Below are 15,841 nucleotides of genomic sequence, written 5' to 3' on the forward strand. Positions count from 1 at the left end.
TGACAGCAAGTACAAGTACTTGAATAGTAGGAAGAGGTAATAAGCAAAGGACCATTGCTTTTATCCCGGCTTCTTTTGTGCTGAAACAGTGTTGGTCATGCATTGGAACCTGGTATGCTTGATCACTTATAGAAGCTTGAAACGAATAAGGTTTCCTGCTTCCTTTTGCTGTCCTGAAGAGACCTGGAACACAAATACTTTTATTTCTAATAGAATTCTCCATAAGCTTCAGTTGCGGTAAGTGAGGGGACCCTTAATGTAGCTCTCCCCCTCCTCAAGGACTAAAGCACTCTACAGTTTGCCCTAGACTCAGTTTCATTCTCAAAAATCCATTGTCATCCTTTTGCAACCTGCTGTTTCATTAAGATACTTTAACTGCAAAATCAACCACTGTGGCTGAGATGTTTCCTAATATAGAAGCAGCTGGACCCAGTGGGACTTAATGCCCCATCTAAAGATTTTTCTTTTCTTTTGATACAGTTAAACCCAGTTGTGTTTGGAATTTAATTAAGAGTTAGTTTAATTGTGTTTTGAGATGTGTTCTCTTCCTTTTCAGCTTTCCAAGCAGGGGATGGTGAGTCAGGAGGACTCCTGGGTTCTGTTCCTGGCTTTGTTACTGACTTGGTACATGACATTGGGCAACTGAACGGTGTATGCTTCTGTTTCCCTGTTTGTAAAATGGGAAGAATACTTGCCTTTTTCTCATGAATGTGGTAGGGTTTAGTTTAAATATCTGCAAAGTCCTTTTAAGATAAGTGCTGAGTATTATTATCCTTCTGCTCCTAGTCTTCTCCTGTGTACATGGAAATATTTGCCTGTCTCAGTGGAAGTAAGGGAGTGGTGGTGAAGCTCAGTTTTATGATTTGTAAAGTGCTTTGAGGTCCTCAGCTGAAAGGTGCTGTAAAGTTAAGGTTTCATAGCAAATCTGCAGCTACCTGGGGCTTCACAGCTGACACTATATTGTGTATATCAGCCACTCAGAATGTCACAGCAGCAGGAGGGATAGAATTTGGATCTTTCTGCTGCAGAAGTGCAAACCCCTACCAACTAAATGAAAGGAGAACCTCAATTAGCAGTTAGAGCTGTATAGGCCATAGGATACATTTCTGATACAGTCCAGGTTTAAACATTCACCTCAGCTAGTTCATGATGGTGGAATTGTTGTTGAATTGGTTTATCTTAGGCGTGAACCCAAACTCAAGAACTTGGTATCAGCCCTTATCATGATGCATGTTCACCACCGGCACGCCCCTCAGCATCAGGGATCTAAGTCTCCTGCCTTTCTGCACAGCTCAGCCTTCCAGTTGAGAAGCAGCTAAATCCAACCTGGCAGGCAACAGAAACTCACACTAATTGACTAATTGTATTGTTTCTTGACTTTAGCAAAGCTTTTGACACGGTCTCCCATAGTATTCTTGTCAGCAAGTTAAGGAAGTATGGGCTGGATGAATGCACTATAAGGTGGGTAGAAAGCTGGCTAGATTGTCGGGCTCAACGGGTAGTGATCAATGGCTCCATGTCTAGTTGGCAGCCGGTATCAAGTGGAGTGCCCCAAGGGTCGGTCCTGGGGCCGGTTTTATTCAATATCTTCATAAATGATCTGGAGGATGGTGTGGATTGCACTCTCAGCAAATTTGCGGATGATACTAAACTGGGAGGAGTGGTAGATACGCTGGAGGGGAGGGATAGGATACAGAAGGACCTAGACCAATTGGAAGATTGGGCCAAAAGGAATCTGATGAGGTTCAATAAGGATAAGTGCAGGGTCCTGCACTTAGGACGGAAGAACCCAATGCACAGCTACAGACTAGGGACCGAATGGCTAGGCAGCAGTTCTGCGGAAAAGGACCTAGGGGTGACAGTGGACGAGAAGCTGGATATGAGTCAGCAGTGTGCCCTTGTTGCCAAGAAGGCCAATGGCATTTTGGGATGTATAAGTAGGGGCATAGCGAGCAGATCGAGGGATGTGATCGTTCCCCTCTATTCGACATTGGTGAGGCCTCATCTGGAGTACTGTGTCCAGTTTTGGGCCCCACACTTCAAGAAGGATGTGGATAAATTGGAGAGAGTCCAGCGAAGGGCAACAAAAATGATTAGGGGACTGGAACATATGAGTTATGAGGAGAGGCTGAGGGAGCTGGGATTGTTTAGCCTGCAGAAGAGAAGAATGAGGGGGGATTTGATAGCTGCTTTCAACTACCTGAAAGGGGGTTCCAAAGAGGATGGCTCTAGACTGTTCTCAATGGTAGCAGATGACAGAACGAGGAGTAATGGTCTCAAGTTGCAGTGGGGGAGGTTTAGATTGGATATTAGGAAAAACTTTTTCACTAAGAGGGTGGTGAAACTCTGGAATGCGTTACCTAGGGAGGTGGTAGAATCTCCTTCCTTAGAGGTTTTTAAGGTCAGGTTTGACAAAGCCCTGGCTGGGATGATTTAACTGGGAATTGGTCCTGCTTTGAGCAGGGGGTTGGACTAGATGACCTTCTGGGGTCCCTTCCAACCCTGATATTCTATGATTCTATGATTCTAATGTCAAAGTCTCTCAACCAGTCTGCCCTTCTTCTGGGCTCTTCAGTTTTTTTCTTCGTAGCTGCTCTGTAACCTTCTCCCCAGATCCCTCGTCAAGCACTGACCCCTCTGACTGCATTTGTCTGGGGTGCATGTTCTCCTACAGCTTCTGGCTCAGGCCACTTTATAGAAGTGCCTCTGGTTCCTCCCTTCAGAGGGGATGCTCTCCCCTTTTATAAGGGCCAGATGTCCATTATGTTATCACCTGATGGCTCCCAGTCCTGCCCCTCTGGCTGAGAAGCAACTAATTAGGTACATCTGTTGTACCTGTGCTGTAATTAACTGGCTATTAACCCCTTTTCAGTCTATGATCTCACCCCCTCCCAGCCCTGCTTTTGCTTATGGAAAGTTAACTAATTAATTCATCTGGTGCTTCCAACTGTAGATTTTTTCCAACTGTAGAGTCCAGCTGCAATTTTTGCCTTGTTTGTGTTTCCTATTCAATAGCGATGAAAGTGGTGGAAAAAATCTCTAATATAAATAGCTTGATGATGCACGCTAAAGACTGCAACAAAAGTCCTAGGCAGAAAGCTCTTCACTGACTTGATTCAAGTTGCAGTGGGGGAGGTTTAGGTTGGATATTAGGAAAAACTTTTTCACTAGGAGGGCGGTGAAACACTGGAATGTGTTACCTAGGGAGGTTGTAGAATCTCCTTCCTTAGAAGTTTTTAAGGTCAGGCTTGACAAAGCCCTGGCTGGGATGATTTAGTTGGGGATTGGTCCTGCTTTGAGCAGGGGGTTGGACTAGATGACCTCCTGAGTTCCCTTCCAACCCTGATATTCTGATTCTATGACTGTTTGACATTATTGTATTTACTTTATAGATAATAAAGGTACATGTAGCAAACGATTTACAGCATCTACTTAATGTCTACTAATAAATTTAAGTATCGGCTGGTGTATTTACACTTCAGTGGCAGATTTGGCAGAGTTTCAAGATCAGCTTTAAACCCCATTTCAAAGCACTCAGGGGCATGGGAATGGCTCAAGATTCTGGGCATGGCTCCGTGATGATGTACTCCATGATTGAGGAAGAATCAGCTGGGTCATTGCAGAGGGGTCTGTAAAATACTTGAGGCTTTCCCAAACATTGGGTGTCTTTTGTGGCAGATTCAATCACCAGTGACTGCGCTTCATGTAGGAATTTGTGGGGAGGGGTGGGGGTGAAATTCCATGGTTTATGTTATGCAGGAGGCTGGATAGATAATTGCAATGGTGCCTTCTTTCCTTAACATATGTGAACAAAGGCTATAATCCCAGGTGTTAAAATTTGTGGTAGATAAACAATTTATTTGACTAGGGGTGTATCACTCTCTTGATACGATAGCATAATAATCCATACATTACCAATCAAGGACCCCATTATGCTAAGCACCTGTCTCTGCATTGAGTCCCAGTGGGGTGCAGCTGCAGCTAAATTAAGTCTTGAGTTGTAATCCTGACTGCCACTGGCTGCTTGAGTAATGATGGGGAAGTCACTTTCCCTCTCTGCCTGCTTTTTCCTCACCTGTAAAATCTTTGAGATAATGATTTTTACTTTGTTGAATGTTGAGAATTAATTCCTTTCGTGTTACTTACATTTGAACATGCAGAATGCTATTCAAATTCAGTTTAATAGTAGTAGTTCATTTTTATTTATTATGCCTCACCACTCCTGTGAAATGATTAGCTCTATATTTCAGATAGGTAAACTGAGGCTCAGAGGAGCTAGCATTAGTGGAAGAGTAGGGAATGGATTTTTCCATGACGTTGGTGGCAACAAGTTTTCCCATCAGGAGTTCAAACTTCCATTCCCAGTTCTAATCCCTGGTACTCACCTCCTCAGTGCCAATAAAGATGAATGCAGTTTTTGTGAAAGTTAGTTAAATAAGAAAAGATCCAACTAATGACTAAAGAAATGACGCACATTATGGTTGTCAGGTGCTTAAATGAAAGTAACCATTTTCTTTGTGTTTTATTCAAGATTAGAAGCTAACATGACTGCTTTAAAACAGACAGGTTAGCCAGGGTGTCTCTAAATTGCTCAAGTTCCTGTTGGGATCTATTGGATTTACAGTAATCTTTAATTATAAAATGTAATTACTTTAGAATGGATTATCAGTGTTGCTGTCCATTTCTGCATGTTGCCTAGTAACTTCTTCATCTGCTTTAGCAGTGTCTGTTCTGCTAGTTACAGGCTTTTATAATTGTGAAATAATGGCCTGTGGTTATTAGTGCCTGGTTAAATGAAACCTGTTAGCCAAGTGCCACAACATTTAGCAATAAAAATATTATGTAGAATGACTTCTAAGAATGCTTTCAAAATAAGTAGGTCTGAAAGTGACTCAGCATGACAATGGCTCTGTGGTAAAGCTTTTTAATTTGAGTTCATCATTAGATTCTTCACTGGGGCTTGGGTGTATATATAACTGTCTTAAAAATTATAACTGAGGGCCTGATACTGATCTTGCACCAGTTTACACTGGTATAACTCCCTTGACTTTGGTGAAATGACTCCTGTTTTACACCAGTGTAAACAAGTGAGATTAGAATAAGGTCTCACACCTATCTTTTACTCTTACTGCGAGACACTGCCAGCAAGTTGTACCTTTTAGTATATAGTTTTGTCAGGAAAATTATTTTTCTGCAGGGTGGGAAAAATATACAGCAATGTACCGCAGGTAAGAAATCGGAACTAGGAACGGGAGCTAATTTCAGTGCCCTAAAAGGTGGGTGGCAGAAAAATTCAGGTTGTGTCTCATATGATCTACCAGGCTAGCGGCAGAAAAGGTCAGGTCCTATACGATACTGCCACTGGGTTAAATCTGCTTGTAAAAGCAGAGAGGATCAACGAGAAATCAAACTCACGTTTGCCTCCTCATGTCAGCCCTGTATGATTTTAAAATGCAGAGCATTTCCAAACAGCCACTTCACCAAAAAGACAAAGAGGAAAAAACCTACCAGTTTTGAGTTGCAAACCAGTGGGTAGCTTATGATAATTTGAAAAACAAGCAGCAACAAAAAGTATTGCTGTTGGAAAACCCCAACTTGGAATTTTGTAGGTAGTGGGATCGTTTAAATATTTTATAGGGCGCTGATGGGTAAGGATTTTTTTAAAGGCAAAAGAGCCATGAAAGTGGTTATCTTGTAAAGATAATTGCTTTGTATAATGTTCATGGGAAGCTCTTGAAATGGACTGATTGGTTGGCATATTTAAATTTCATCTCTTAGGCGTTTACTAATTATCCGAGCCTAGATGGATAAAACTAATCAAATAGCTGTTTGGAAATGCTCTGCATTTTAAAATCATACAGGGCTGACATGAGGAGGCAAACGTGAGTTTGATTTCTCGTTGATCCTCTCTGCTTTTACAAGCAGATTTAACCCAGGGTTTTTAATTAGTTAAATACTGCATATGCTACATCACATCTGAAGTATTGTGCATGCCCATTGCCATGGTAGAATATTTCTTTGGTAAAACATTTCTTTGGTGAAGTTTTTATCTTGGACCCTGTTTCTTCATCATATACCCTGAGGGTTCTTCTTTGTGTTAGCAAAGTGCTTAGCTCACACAAGTGGCCTGATTGCTTTCATTGTATAAAGTTCTGATTAGTGGCCTTCTTCTTTCCCCACCATGATACCCTTTGAAACCCTAACCCTGCCTTTTCACATCTGTTGAGTGCCCTCAACTGCATTTGAAGTCAGCGAATCTACACTCTCAACAGTTCGGAAACCCAAGCTCCCTAATACTTAGGGATAGGAATTGCACGTTACACTTGTCCAGTGTGTTCTGTGGCCTACAATCCTGGGCTGCTAAAGCACTGCGAGGTCAAGGAACTAATGGAAGCTTGGCACGGTAGGATTTTTAATAGAACTTTATTGATAATTTGATCGGGGCAGTGCTGGGCAGGGGAGGGGGGCCTGCAAGGGCTATAGCCACCCCAAAATTTGCCTTAGGCCCCTCCCTGCCCTCATAGCTGCCTCGTAGCAGCTGCTGCTTTCTAGAGCAGCAGCAGAGAAGTAAGCCTGGGCAGAGGGCTGGGGTGCCCAAGAACAGCCCCTGGCCCGTGTCCCCACCGACTGGGGCGTGCCACCCAGGGCAGGCGGAGGGTCCGGGGCTCCCCACAGCAGACTGGACTGACTCACTCCAGCCCGGGCTCCTGGGCCCCACCCCTAGGTGGTTGTATGCTGCTCCCCAAGGGCTCTGCCAGCCCCAGAGCTGGGTCCTCCCACCCAGGCAGCTTTTACCATTTGCAAGCAGCCAGAGCCCCGCACTGCCTGGCTCCAGCTTCTGGTCTCTGACCTGGCCAGGAGGCATGGCCACAGAGGGGGTGGAGCCATGGAGGGGTGGGGCTTATGGCAAGGTGGGGCACAGCCCCCCTACAATTTTCTCTCTGGTCAATCTTACCCCCCCTCCCCCTCACTGGCTGGCGCTACCCCTGAATTTGATTCACTAAATAAACATATACCAGGTGCTGTGTTGGTCATATAAGCAAATTCTTACTGAGTCAAGACTTGCCAAACAAATGGAAACAAATTAAAGGAAGGGAGTGAATCAGAGGAAATATGGTAACAATGTAGGTGCAGCCATTCAGAATTAGAAGCGTGTTACCTGTCAGTATAAATATTAAACATTTGTAATCTATCTTGCTGCAGTATTTAAAGGACTGTTGTCAAGAAAAATGTGGCCCGCCGTTCTAAAAATAGCTTTTATAAAACCTACATCTAATACAAATGTCGCCTCACACTGAAGAAAAAATGCAATGAAAACAGGCCTGACAGTCTTTCCCCTGCAGCGTTTGAAACCCCATTACTGCAGCGTTAGGAACCTGCAAGTGAAACTAAGACTCTGATCCCACAAGCTGTTCTGTCCAAATCGACCTTTCGGCCCACTGTCAGCAGCGCTCCCCATGGGTACACGGCTCTGCTGAGACGGAACAGTTTACAGGATTGAGGCCATAATTGATTTCCATTATCTACGCTGAGAGGCGCGCAAAAAGTATTCAGAGCATAAACTGTGGGAAGTAAACTATGTCAACAGTGAAAATTTTAAAAATCCAAAGTGTTAGTAAAATGGGTAAGGAAGTATTTGTCTATGACACATTTAAATTGACAATGCCATTTAAATGTGTAGCTGGATTTCTTTGTGGGAAATAGGGTGGATTATACAGGTCAGACAGAGAAGAAAGGCAATCTGGCAAGTTTAATCGTGACTTGGAATCTGTGCTGTAAATCAGTTGAAAGACGGGTGGTTTGTACTTCAGGGTCAGATCGATAATTGTCAAGTGCCATGCAGCACACCAGTAAATATTAAAATCTAAAATTATGAACCAGTTTGCATAAAACTCTTTATATTTTTTGACATTGTTTTAAAGCTCGATATATCATGATCTTCCCTGTCTAGAATGGTATAAAACATTCACTTTTAACCTTGGCATTTCATCAGAAATCAGACTTGAAAACTGTAGAATCATAGGATTGGAAGGGACCTCGAGAGGTAGTATTATCGATTCTAGACCACCCCAAGAGGTATTTGCCACATGGGTCTGATTCTAACTGCTTAAAAACTTCAGAGCTACGTACCAGTCCTCAGTCTATACCATATGAAAATGTGGAATCCCCACTTTCTGAGGCGCAATTAATCTCTTAACTCTAGGGGTTCCTGAGATGTGCGCTAAACTTGGCCTGGAACAGCTGCTGCAAAAGGGCTGAGTTGGTAGAACTGTGAACTTTGTTCGCTGTTAAACTTTTCCAGTCACTGCTTCTGGACCAGTGGTCAGAGGGAGGAAATCCTGATCCTGGAGTCTGAGATAGAGCCACATCATGGATCTTATCACAGAAATATACCAGAGTTTAAAAACTGCAAGTGAAATTTTTCTCAGTATCTCTGGGCAGCATGCCGAATCTAGTCCAGCCTCTGTCTGATTATCAGCCCAGAACATAACAGCAAAAGAAAGTTTCAGGCATTGCAGCCAGCAGGAAATCATTTTATACTGACGCTCTTCAGAGCTGCATGACAAATTTAACTTCATTTGCCTGGTCAACCATTTTGAAGGAGAAAAGACCCAATCTAGCTTAATGAGTGGGGGAGCTGTCTCCATAAACAGCATTTTGGGGTGGCATGTGAAAGTGAGCAAACTTTGGAGATTATTCCTGAAGTTCTCTGGCTTTGTATGAAACGTCTGGTGGTGGAAGGGGGACGGGGGGTGTCTCCTATTAAAATTCTGCCAGGAAATTGAAGGGGAGGTAATTGGGGCAATTTCTTTTCCTCTGCTGGCAGAATTCACCCTCTCTGGATACTGTTAATCAATCTGCACCAGGGAGGACAGATCCTGGGGCTCCAACATACTTTGAAAAACAAATGTTTTGCCTCTTGGAATGGATCAGAGAGACCTAGTAGCAGGTATACCCACTCTGCCCCCTCTCTGATTTTCATCCCAACCTTAGTTATGCACGTTGCAGAATATTCGTTATAACAATCAATATGTAGTTGGCTTATTTTTCAGCAACAAAGCATAAACTTTCCAGCGAAGTGGAACTTGCATGTCTTTGCCAAAAGGGTGTTCCCTTCCTCCTTGGTTATGATTTAAAAGGGGAAACAAAAGGGTTCCTCAATCTCTCAGTTCCCTTATCTGCAAGCTTCTGCCCCTCTGATGTGTGGGTTTTATCACCAGCTGCCAAGGTTCCTTCCCCACTCTGAACTCTAGTGTACAGATGTGGGGACCTGCATGAAAAACCCCCTAAGCTTATTTTTACCAGCTTAGGTTAAAACTTCCCCACGGTACAAACTATTTTACCTTTTGCCCCTGGACTTTATTGCTGCCACCACCCAGCGTCTAACAAATATATAACAGGGAAAGAGCCCGCTTGGAAATGTCTTTCCCCCGCAAATCCTCCCAAACCCTACACCCCCTTTCATGGGGAAGGCTTGATAAAAATCCTCACGGATTTGCATAGGTGAACACAGACCCCAAACCCTTGGATCTTAAGAACAATGAAAAAGCAATCAGGTTCTTAAAAGAAGAATTTTAATTGAAGAAAAAGTAAAAGAATTACCTCTGTAAAATCAGGATGGTAAATACCTTAGATGGTAATTAGATTCAAAACATAGAGAATCCCTCTAGGCAAAACCTTACGTTGTAAAAAGACACGAAAATAGGAATATCCATTCCATTCAGCACAACTTATTTTATCAGCCATTTAAACAAAACAGAATCTAACGCATATCTAACTAGATTGCTTATTAGCCCTTTACAGGAGTTCTGACCTGCATTCCTGCTCTGGTCCCGGCAAAAGCAACACACAGACAGACAGAACCCTTTGTTCCCCCCCATCTTTGAAAGTATCTTGTCTCCTCATTGGTCATTTTGGTCAGGTGCCAGCGAGGTTATCTTTAGCTTCTTAACCCTTTACAGGTGAAAGGGTTTTTCCTCTGGCCAGGAGGGATTTAAAAGGTGGTTAGCCTTCCCTTTATATTTATGACACCAGCAACAGGAAAACTTTTTTTGTGGGAGCCCGGCCCCTGGTAGAAGTTCTGGCAAAACCATCCCTCTCTTCAATGGCGTACAGGATCATACCCTTATTAGAAGAGGATAAAGGAGCTTTGCTTAGTTTCATCCAGGAAATGCCCCAGCTTTTCTCAAAAGCGTTGCTACAAAAATAGTAAAATAATGAAAACGTCCTATTAAAAATAATACTGTCACTGGAAAACAGCATCGACCTAGAAAAAATGAAAACCCTGAGTCATATGATTGATGCATACTCAAGTGCCTTTTACAGGAGGTTGTTGCTCTGTTGGTCGTTAAGTCTTAGCTTCCTAGAATCAATGAGCTCTAGTGACTAATTCATCCCACACAGAATGCATAAAGCCAAAATGGCTTCACTTGTTCATCCAAAATTCCTCCTTCTGGCAGTGCTGGAGTCTGAATGTTATCAGTCAGTTCTGCAAATGTTTATCCTCATTCGTAGGACCAGCCCTGTGAAACTTTACTTTGGAAGCTGGATGTTTAAAAAAGAAAAAAAAACATTGGTGGTGTGGCTTTTTGTGTGTGTGCTAATTAAGGCAGATGCTCGCTATGTTGGGTTTGAGAAATGGACAGCTGGAGAGGGATGGACAGCAAGGGAATCAAAACAGCTGGAAGAATATTAGATGAATGAAGCCTGTATATTTGGGCAATAAATAGTCCAAGAATCCCTAATCTGGACAGATAGACATTGGCCACTGTTACATAGGCGTGACTGTTTTAATCGCTCCTTCTCCACAATTCACGGACAGTCTTTAAACCCCTCACTCTAACAAGAACAATCGTATCTTAGTTGGGCAGAGATAGAGATTACTGTTGATCCTCCAAAGCCACCTTCAGATCCACCATATGACTTCATGCCAGGACTGGAGTCAAAGAAAAGCATAGGTTTTAGACCAATCTGACTGGAGCAGTTTGGATTTATAAAAGGAGGCATTGTTTAAAGGCACTGCTTGGAACCTGACAAAAGTCCTGGTCTTTCCTGTCTGAAGAGAGGATACTTGTCAGTTTATTTCCCCTGCCAACTAGAGCAAAAAGGGCAAGTGGAAGGAAGAAACAATGTTTGCATGTACATGTTGGAATCGTACCAAACCCAGTACCCAGAATCCTCCCAGGAAGGCAAATCCAATGACCTCTAGGAGGTTCTTCCCAACACAGACAGCTCTGTGTCAGAGAATTGTTTGACTTGGAAAGGATCTCTCTGACATCCATCTTCCTGATGGGGGAGGGCTCCCACAAAACCATCTTGAGAAGATGCTATTGAGTCTTGATTGGAAGCTTTCAAAATGACATGGATTCCATCCTCTTCCTCAAAAGCATGGAGATCTGCTATTAATAAAAATGAAGGTTCAGCTTGAACATTAGGGAAAGTTTAAATCTGAGTAATGTTTATTTTAAGATAAGATCAGCTTCTTCTCTTGCTCACTTCCGTATTCTTATGTGCATGATTCACCCCAGTCCTGCTTCCTTTTCAATGTAATACATATTTATATATCTGCGTTTGGCAAATGATCAGGTAGGGTTTTAATACTCTTGTACCTGATGAATGGTTCACTATCAATATCATAAGGAAATGATAAAACTCAAAATGTAATCTCTTTTGGGGAATTAATTTTAGACCCATGAAGCTTAGCATTTATATTTTTCCCATTTGTAATTAGCACTTTGAAATTTTAGAAGTTCTTTGCTGAAATGGGATAATTCAAATAATTTGATGTTCATACAAAACTCCCATTTAGTTTGACGACAAAGTATTGGATATTAAGTTAGAATCAGGAACCTACTATGAAGTGAGCTGTAGCTCACGAAAGCTTATGCTCAAATACATTTGTTAGTCTCTAAGGTGCCACAAGTCCTCCTGTTCTTTTTGCGGACCTACTATGTTATCACAATCCCAAATTGTGCCCCAGAACTGATGGGTCCATCCTGTCAAGCCTGAAATACCATAGTATAATAAAAGTATGGTACCGAATGTGAATTTCAAGCAGGATTCTTATGTATTCAGTGCAGTGTAGACATTCATAATTAGTGGGTCACCAGAAGATGCAGGACTCTGCACTGATCGGGATCAAGCCCTGCATTAAATCTGAAATTTAGTTCACTTTAATGATCTGTCTAACTACTCCCCCTCCCCCCTATTTCTTTGTAGATGATGAAGTTTGCTTGGGATAACTACAGACGATATGCATTCGGAAAAAATGAACTTCGACCACTAACTAAGAATGGACACATTGGTAACATGTTCGGTAAGTTGCCACCGTGTAAATGCAAAGTAGTAACAGCACTGCAAACTCCCATTTCTTCTCCTTTCCCCTTGCTGCAGAGAAGCAGCCTGTGTAACCTCAGCCTCTTTCCCCTTTAACAAAGTGGGTATCTGGGATTTTCAAAGGAGCCTCTGGGAGGTAGGTGCCCAACTCTCATTGGTATTCTGTTGAAGCTGGGCCAGAGGCGAATTACGGTTTTGTGGGGCCCTGGGCCAGAGCAAGTGAAGGCCCTCCCCACCCCTTCCGCCTGCGGTCCCTGCTGCCCCCTCTCCCCCACCCTTCTGGCGCTGTTGCTGGGGAGCAGGGTTGGGGCGCGGGAGTTTCCCCCGCCCACCTAGTGTTCCTGCCAGGGGGAGTGAGGTCGGGGCACGTTCTGCCCACCCGGCGTTCCTGCCAGGGAACAGGGTCATGGTGTGGGGGCTTTCCCCACCCGCCCAGTGCTCCTACCAGTGGGGAGTGGGGTCAGGGTATGGGGGCTTGCCCCACTCCGTATGCCTGGTGCTCCTGGTGAGGAGCAGGGTCAGGGCGCGGGGGCTTCCCCAGCAGGAGCGCTGGGTGGAGTGGGGCAAGCCTCCGCACCCTGACCCTACTTCCCACCAGGAGTGCCAAGCAGGGCATTGGGGTACCCATTTTTCCAGGGCATGGGCCCCATTGTTCCAGTGGCTAATCCACCACTGAGTTGGGCATCAAACTCTCTTCAGCTCCTTAGAAAATCCCAGCCTCGATCACTTTTTTACTGTATCTAGCACAAAGTGTGTCTTGGAGAGATGCAGAGCAATTACAAAACTGACCAATTTCTGCACTAAAACATGAAGTTAATCTCAACCTGAAAACATTACTCTTTGTCTCAACTGGTCAACGTCAGGATCTGACCAAATTCTGTTTTCTCTCTTACTGCTCCACTGTTGAGTGGGGATGTAGACTTCGTGAAATATTGAATAAGGGAATCAATATTAAAGACTCTTTACACTGTGTTGTATAATTTTTCTCTTTAGCAGATTAGATTTTTGAGGGGTGGGGGAGTGGCAGCTTGCATAATTTCAGTACTAAAACCTAATGGTAGAGCTCTCTGGGGATCCCAGTGCTGCAGAAGCAGATGGTAGGAGCGGAAAGGATGGTCTTGTAGCTCAGTTGCAGGACTGGAAGTCAGGAGATCTATTTGCAGTGCTCCACGAAGTCCTTATGTCCTTAGGCAAGGCACTTTGCTTTTCTGTGCCTGCTTCTTTGTGTGCAACAGAGATAATACTTATGTCACGAGAGTATGGGAAGGGTTACTTCATTAATATTAGTGAAGTTCTTTATGTTTCTTGGGTGGAAGCCAGAGATGAACTGACAGAGCAGCTTGGGGAAGCTTGCATTGTGCCTCATTGGTCCAGTCATTGCTATCCCAATCCCCTTTTTCGGAAGCACTGGTTTCACCCAGCCGTTCCCCCTTCCTCCCTTTTCTCCAGCAATACCAAGAACATCCTGCCACAGGTTGGTTTTTCGTTTAGAATTTGCATTTGCTGCATCACTTAATCTGGCATTTTCCATTCTGGTGAACTTGTCGGAATTCCTGAAGGAACGCAGCTGTAAACAGACAAAAGATATTGAAAGGTTTTAAATGTGTTTATCATGCTAAAACAATTGGTGGTGCTTATGCTTGCTTGTAACGTGTCTGTGAGGGCTCTCAAGGAAAACACTCTCTGGAGCAGAAGGGTTTGCAGACAATCACTGAAGAGATGCTACATGGTGCCTTTCATGCTGTTAATATGCTTTTTTCCCCCCTTTCTAAACTGCTGCTTAGTAAAGAAATGAAGGACTAAACAGTCCCTTGCTAGAGTATTGTATCCCTGTCATATTAAAATGCATTTAGAAATTAGGGGAATACTGATTTGTCTCATACAATGCCTTTTTATTCCAAACCACAGATGTACCGTAGGCAATCCTGGTATTCTCCTGACCTGAGGTGTCGAAATTCAGCTGAGATTTTTTGCTGCAGCTGCTTGCTTCTGTGTGGGAGGAAGGACACCTTTTTGGGGTTATTTTAGAATATGTTTGTGTGACTGAAAAATATTCCAGTTCTTTAAGGGTGATAGATTTTTCCCTGTTCTGTACATGATGCTCACTTACTGCTGAACCGTCAATTATCAGCAGCGTCACCCCGAGAAAAGCGGGGGACCTGTTTTTCATCAAATATGTTTGTGCAAGTCAAAATAGAAATACAAACTGAACATTCACCTTCTGGTGATTCTGTTTCTGCTATCATAGAACAGTGATGTGTTTGCCCCTGCTTGACCATCCACACAGTCCATAATGAGCAGAGCAGAACTCTTCCTCTGCTGTCTCCAAACCTGTTACTTTCTTTCCTTCTCCCGGAAACCAGCTCTGCTTAGGAGGGGGCAGGTTAGGACTGTGAAAGGTTCTCTGCCCATTTTGTCTTCCATATAATGCCCCTTCATACATGGGGATCCGGGAGAGAGAGACTTCTTCCTGACCTCTAGAATTACACCAGTGGCCAGGTTTGGTGGTGGGGTTATCTTCTCTGAAGCATGCATGGCATAGACATGAAGACAAGGTCCCAATGTTATTTAACCAATGGTCTGATCATAGAATACCCAGGTTGGAAGGGACCTCAGGAGGTCATCTAGTCCAACCCCTGCTCAAAGCAGGACCAGTCCCCAACTAAATCATCCCAGCCAGGGCTTTATCAAGCCTGACCTTAAAAACCTCTAAGGAAGGAGATTCCATCACCTCCCTAGGTAACGTATTCCAGTGTTTCACCACCCTCCTAGTGAAAAAGTTTTTCCTAATATCCAACCTAAACCTCCCCCACTGCAACTTGAGACCATTACTCCTCGTTCTGTCATCTGCTACCATTGAGAACAGACCTGACTGAGATCAGCTACGACAAATTATTCTTACACTTTTACGTGGGTAAATAATGCACCAAATCCTTCTCTTATAACCAGCTTGTACCAGGACTTTCTAATTTTCCATGTACAGCTCGTTTGTACAAATAATACCCTCCCCCATTGCAATAACTTATGATCTTTTTAGAGACCACTAGCCAGGGGCTATTGGTAAAGACTCTTTTTTGCTCTCCTAACCTTCCATGCTCACCTGGGGTGGGGAGGGGGTGAACTCATTTTAGAACATACTGCCATTTGACATCCACTTGGTGGTATCACTTCAAATGAATGCCGTCAGAATTGCTGGATCACACAGCTGAGGGCGTGGAGAATGTTCTGTGGTGAAGGACTAAATCCCATGTCATGCTAAATTTCAGGCACTCTAATTTTTTCTACAACTTCAGGATTTTCATTATTCTCCGTAGTCTTTCCTCCATTCTTAAAGACCCTGACTTGAGTGGGAATAGCAGGTTACTAGCACCTCTCAGGATCAGACCCAAAACATATTTGTTTAGAAAAAATGTCTGTAAGTATGGCTATGCAAGAGGATGTAGCTACGGCTACAAATTGATAGGGACAGGGATATATTCTGTTCCCAACTGTAGCTTAGACCTGT

General features: G+C 43.5%; 1 protein-coding gene across 2 annotated transcripts in view; it reads left to right on the forward strand.

Moving 5' to 3' along the window:
• MAN1C1 (mannosidase alpha class 1C member 1) overlaps positions 1 to 15,841 on the forward strand; it is an 88,875-nt gene that overhangs the window by 15,187 nt on the left and 57,847 nt on the right. For both annotated transcript variants that reach the window (XM_084652586.1, XM_084652585.1), the window contains exon 2: positions 12,220 to 12,316. In XM_084652586.1, the coding sequence (XP_084508712.1) occupies positions 12,220 to 12,316 (97 nt within the window). The remainder of the gene's footprint in view (positions 1 to 12,219; positions 12,317 to 15,841) is intronic.

This window comes from Lepidochelys olivacea (genome assembly GCF_965140295.1).
Source record: "Lepidochelys olivacea isolate rLepOli2 genome assembly, chromosome: 19".
Taxonomy (NCBI): domain Eukaryota; kingdom Metazoa; phylum Chordata; order Testudines; family Cheloniidae; genus Lepidochelys; species Lepidochelys olivacea.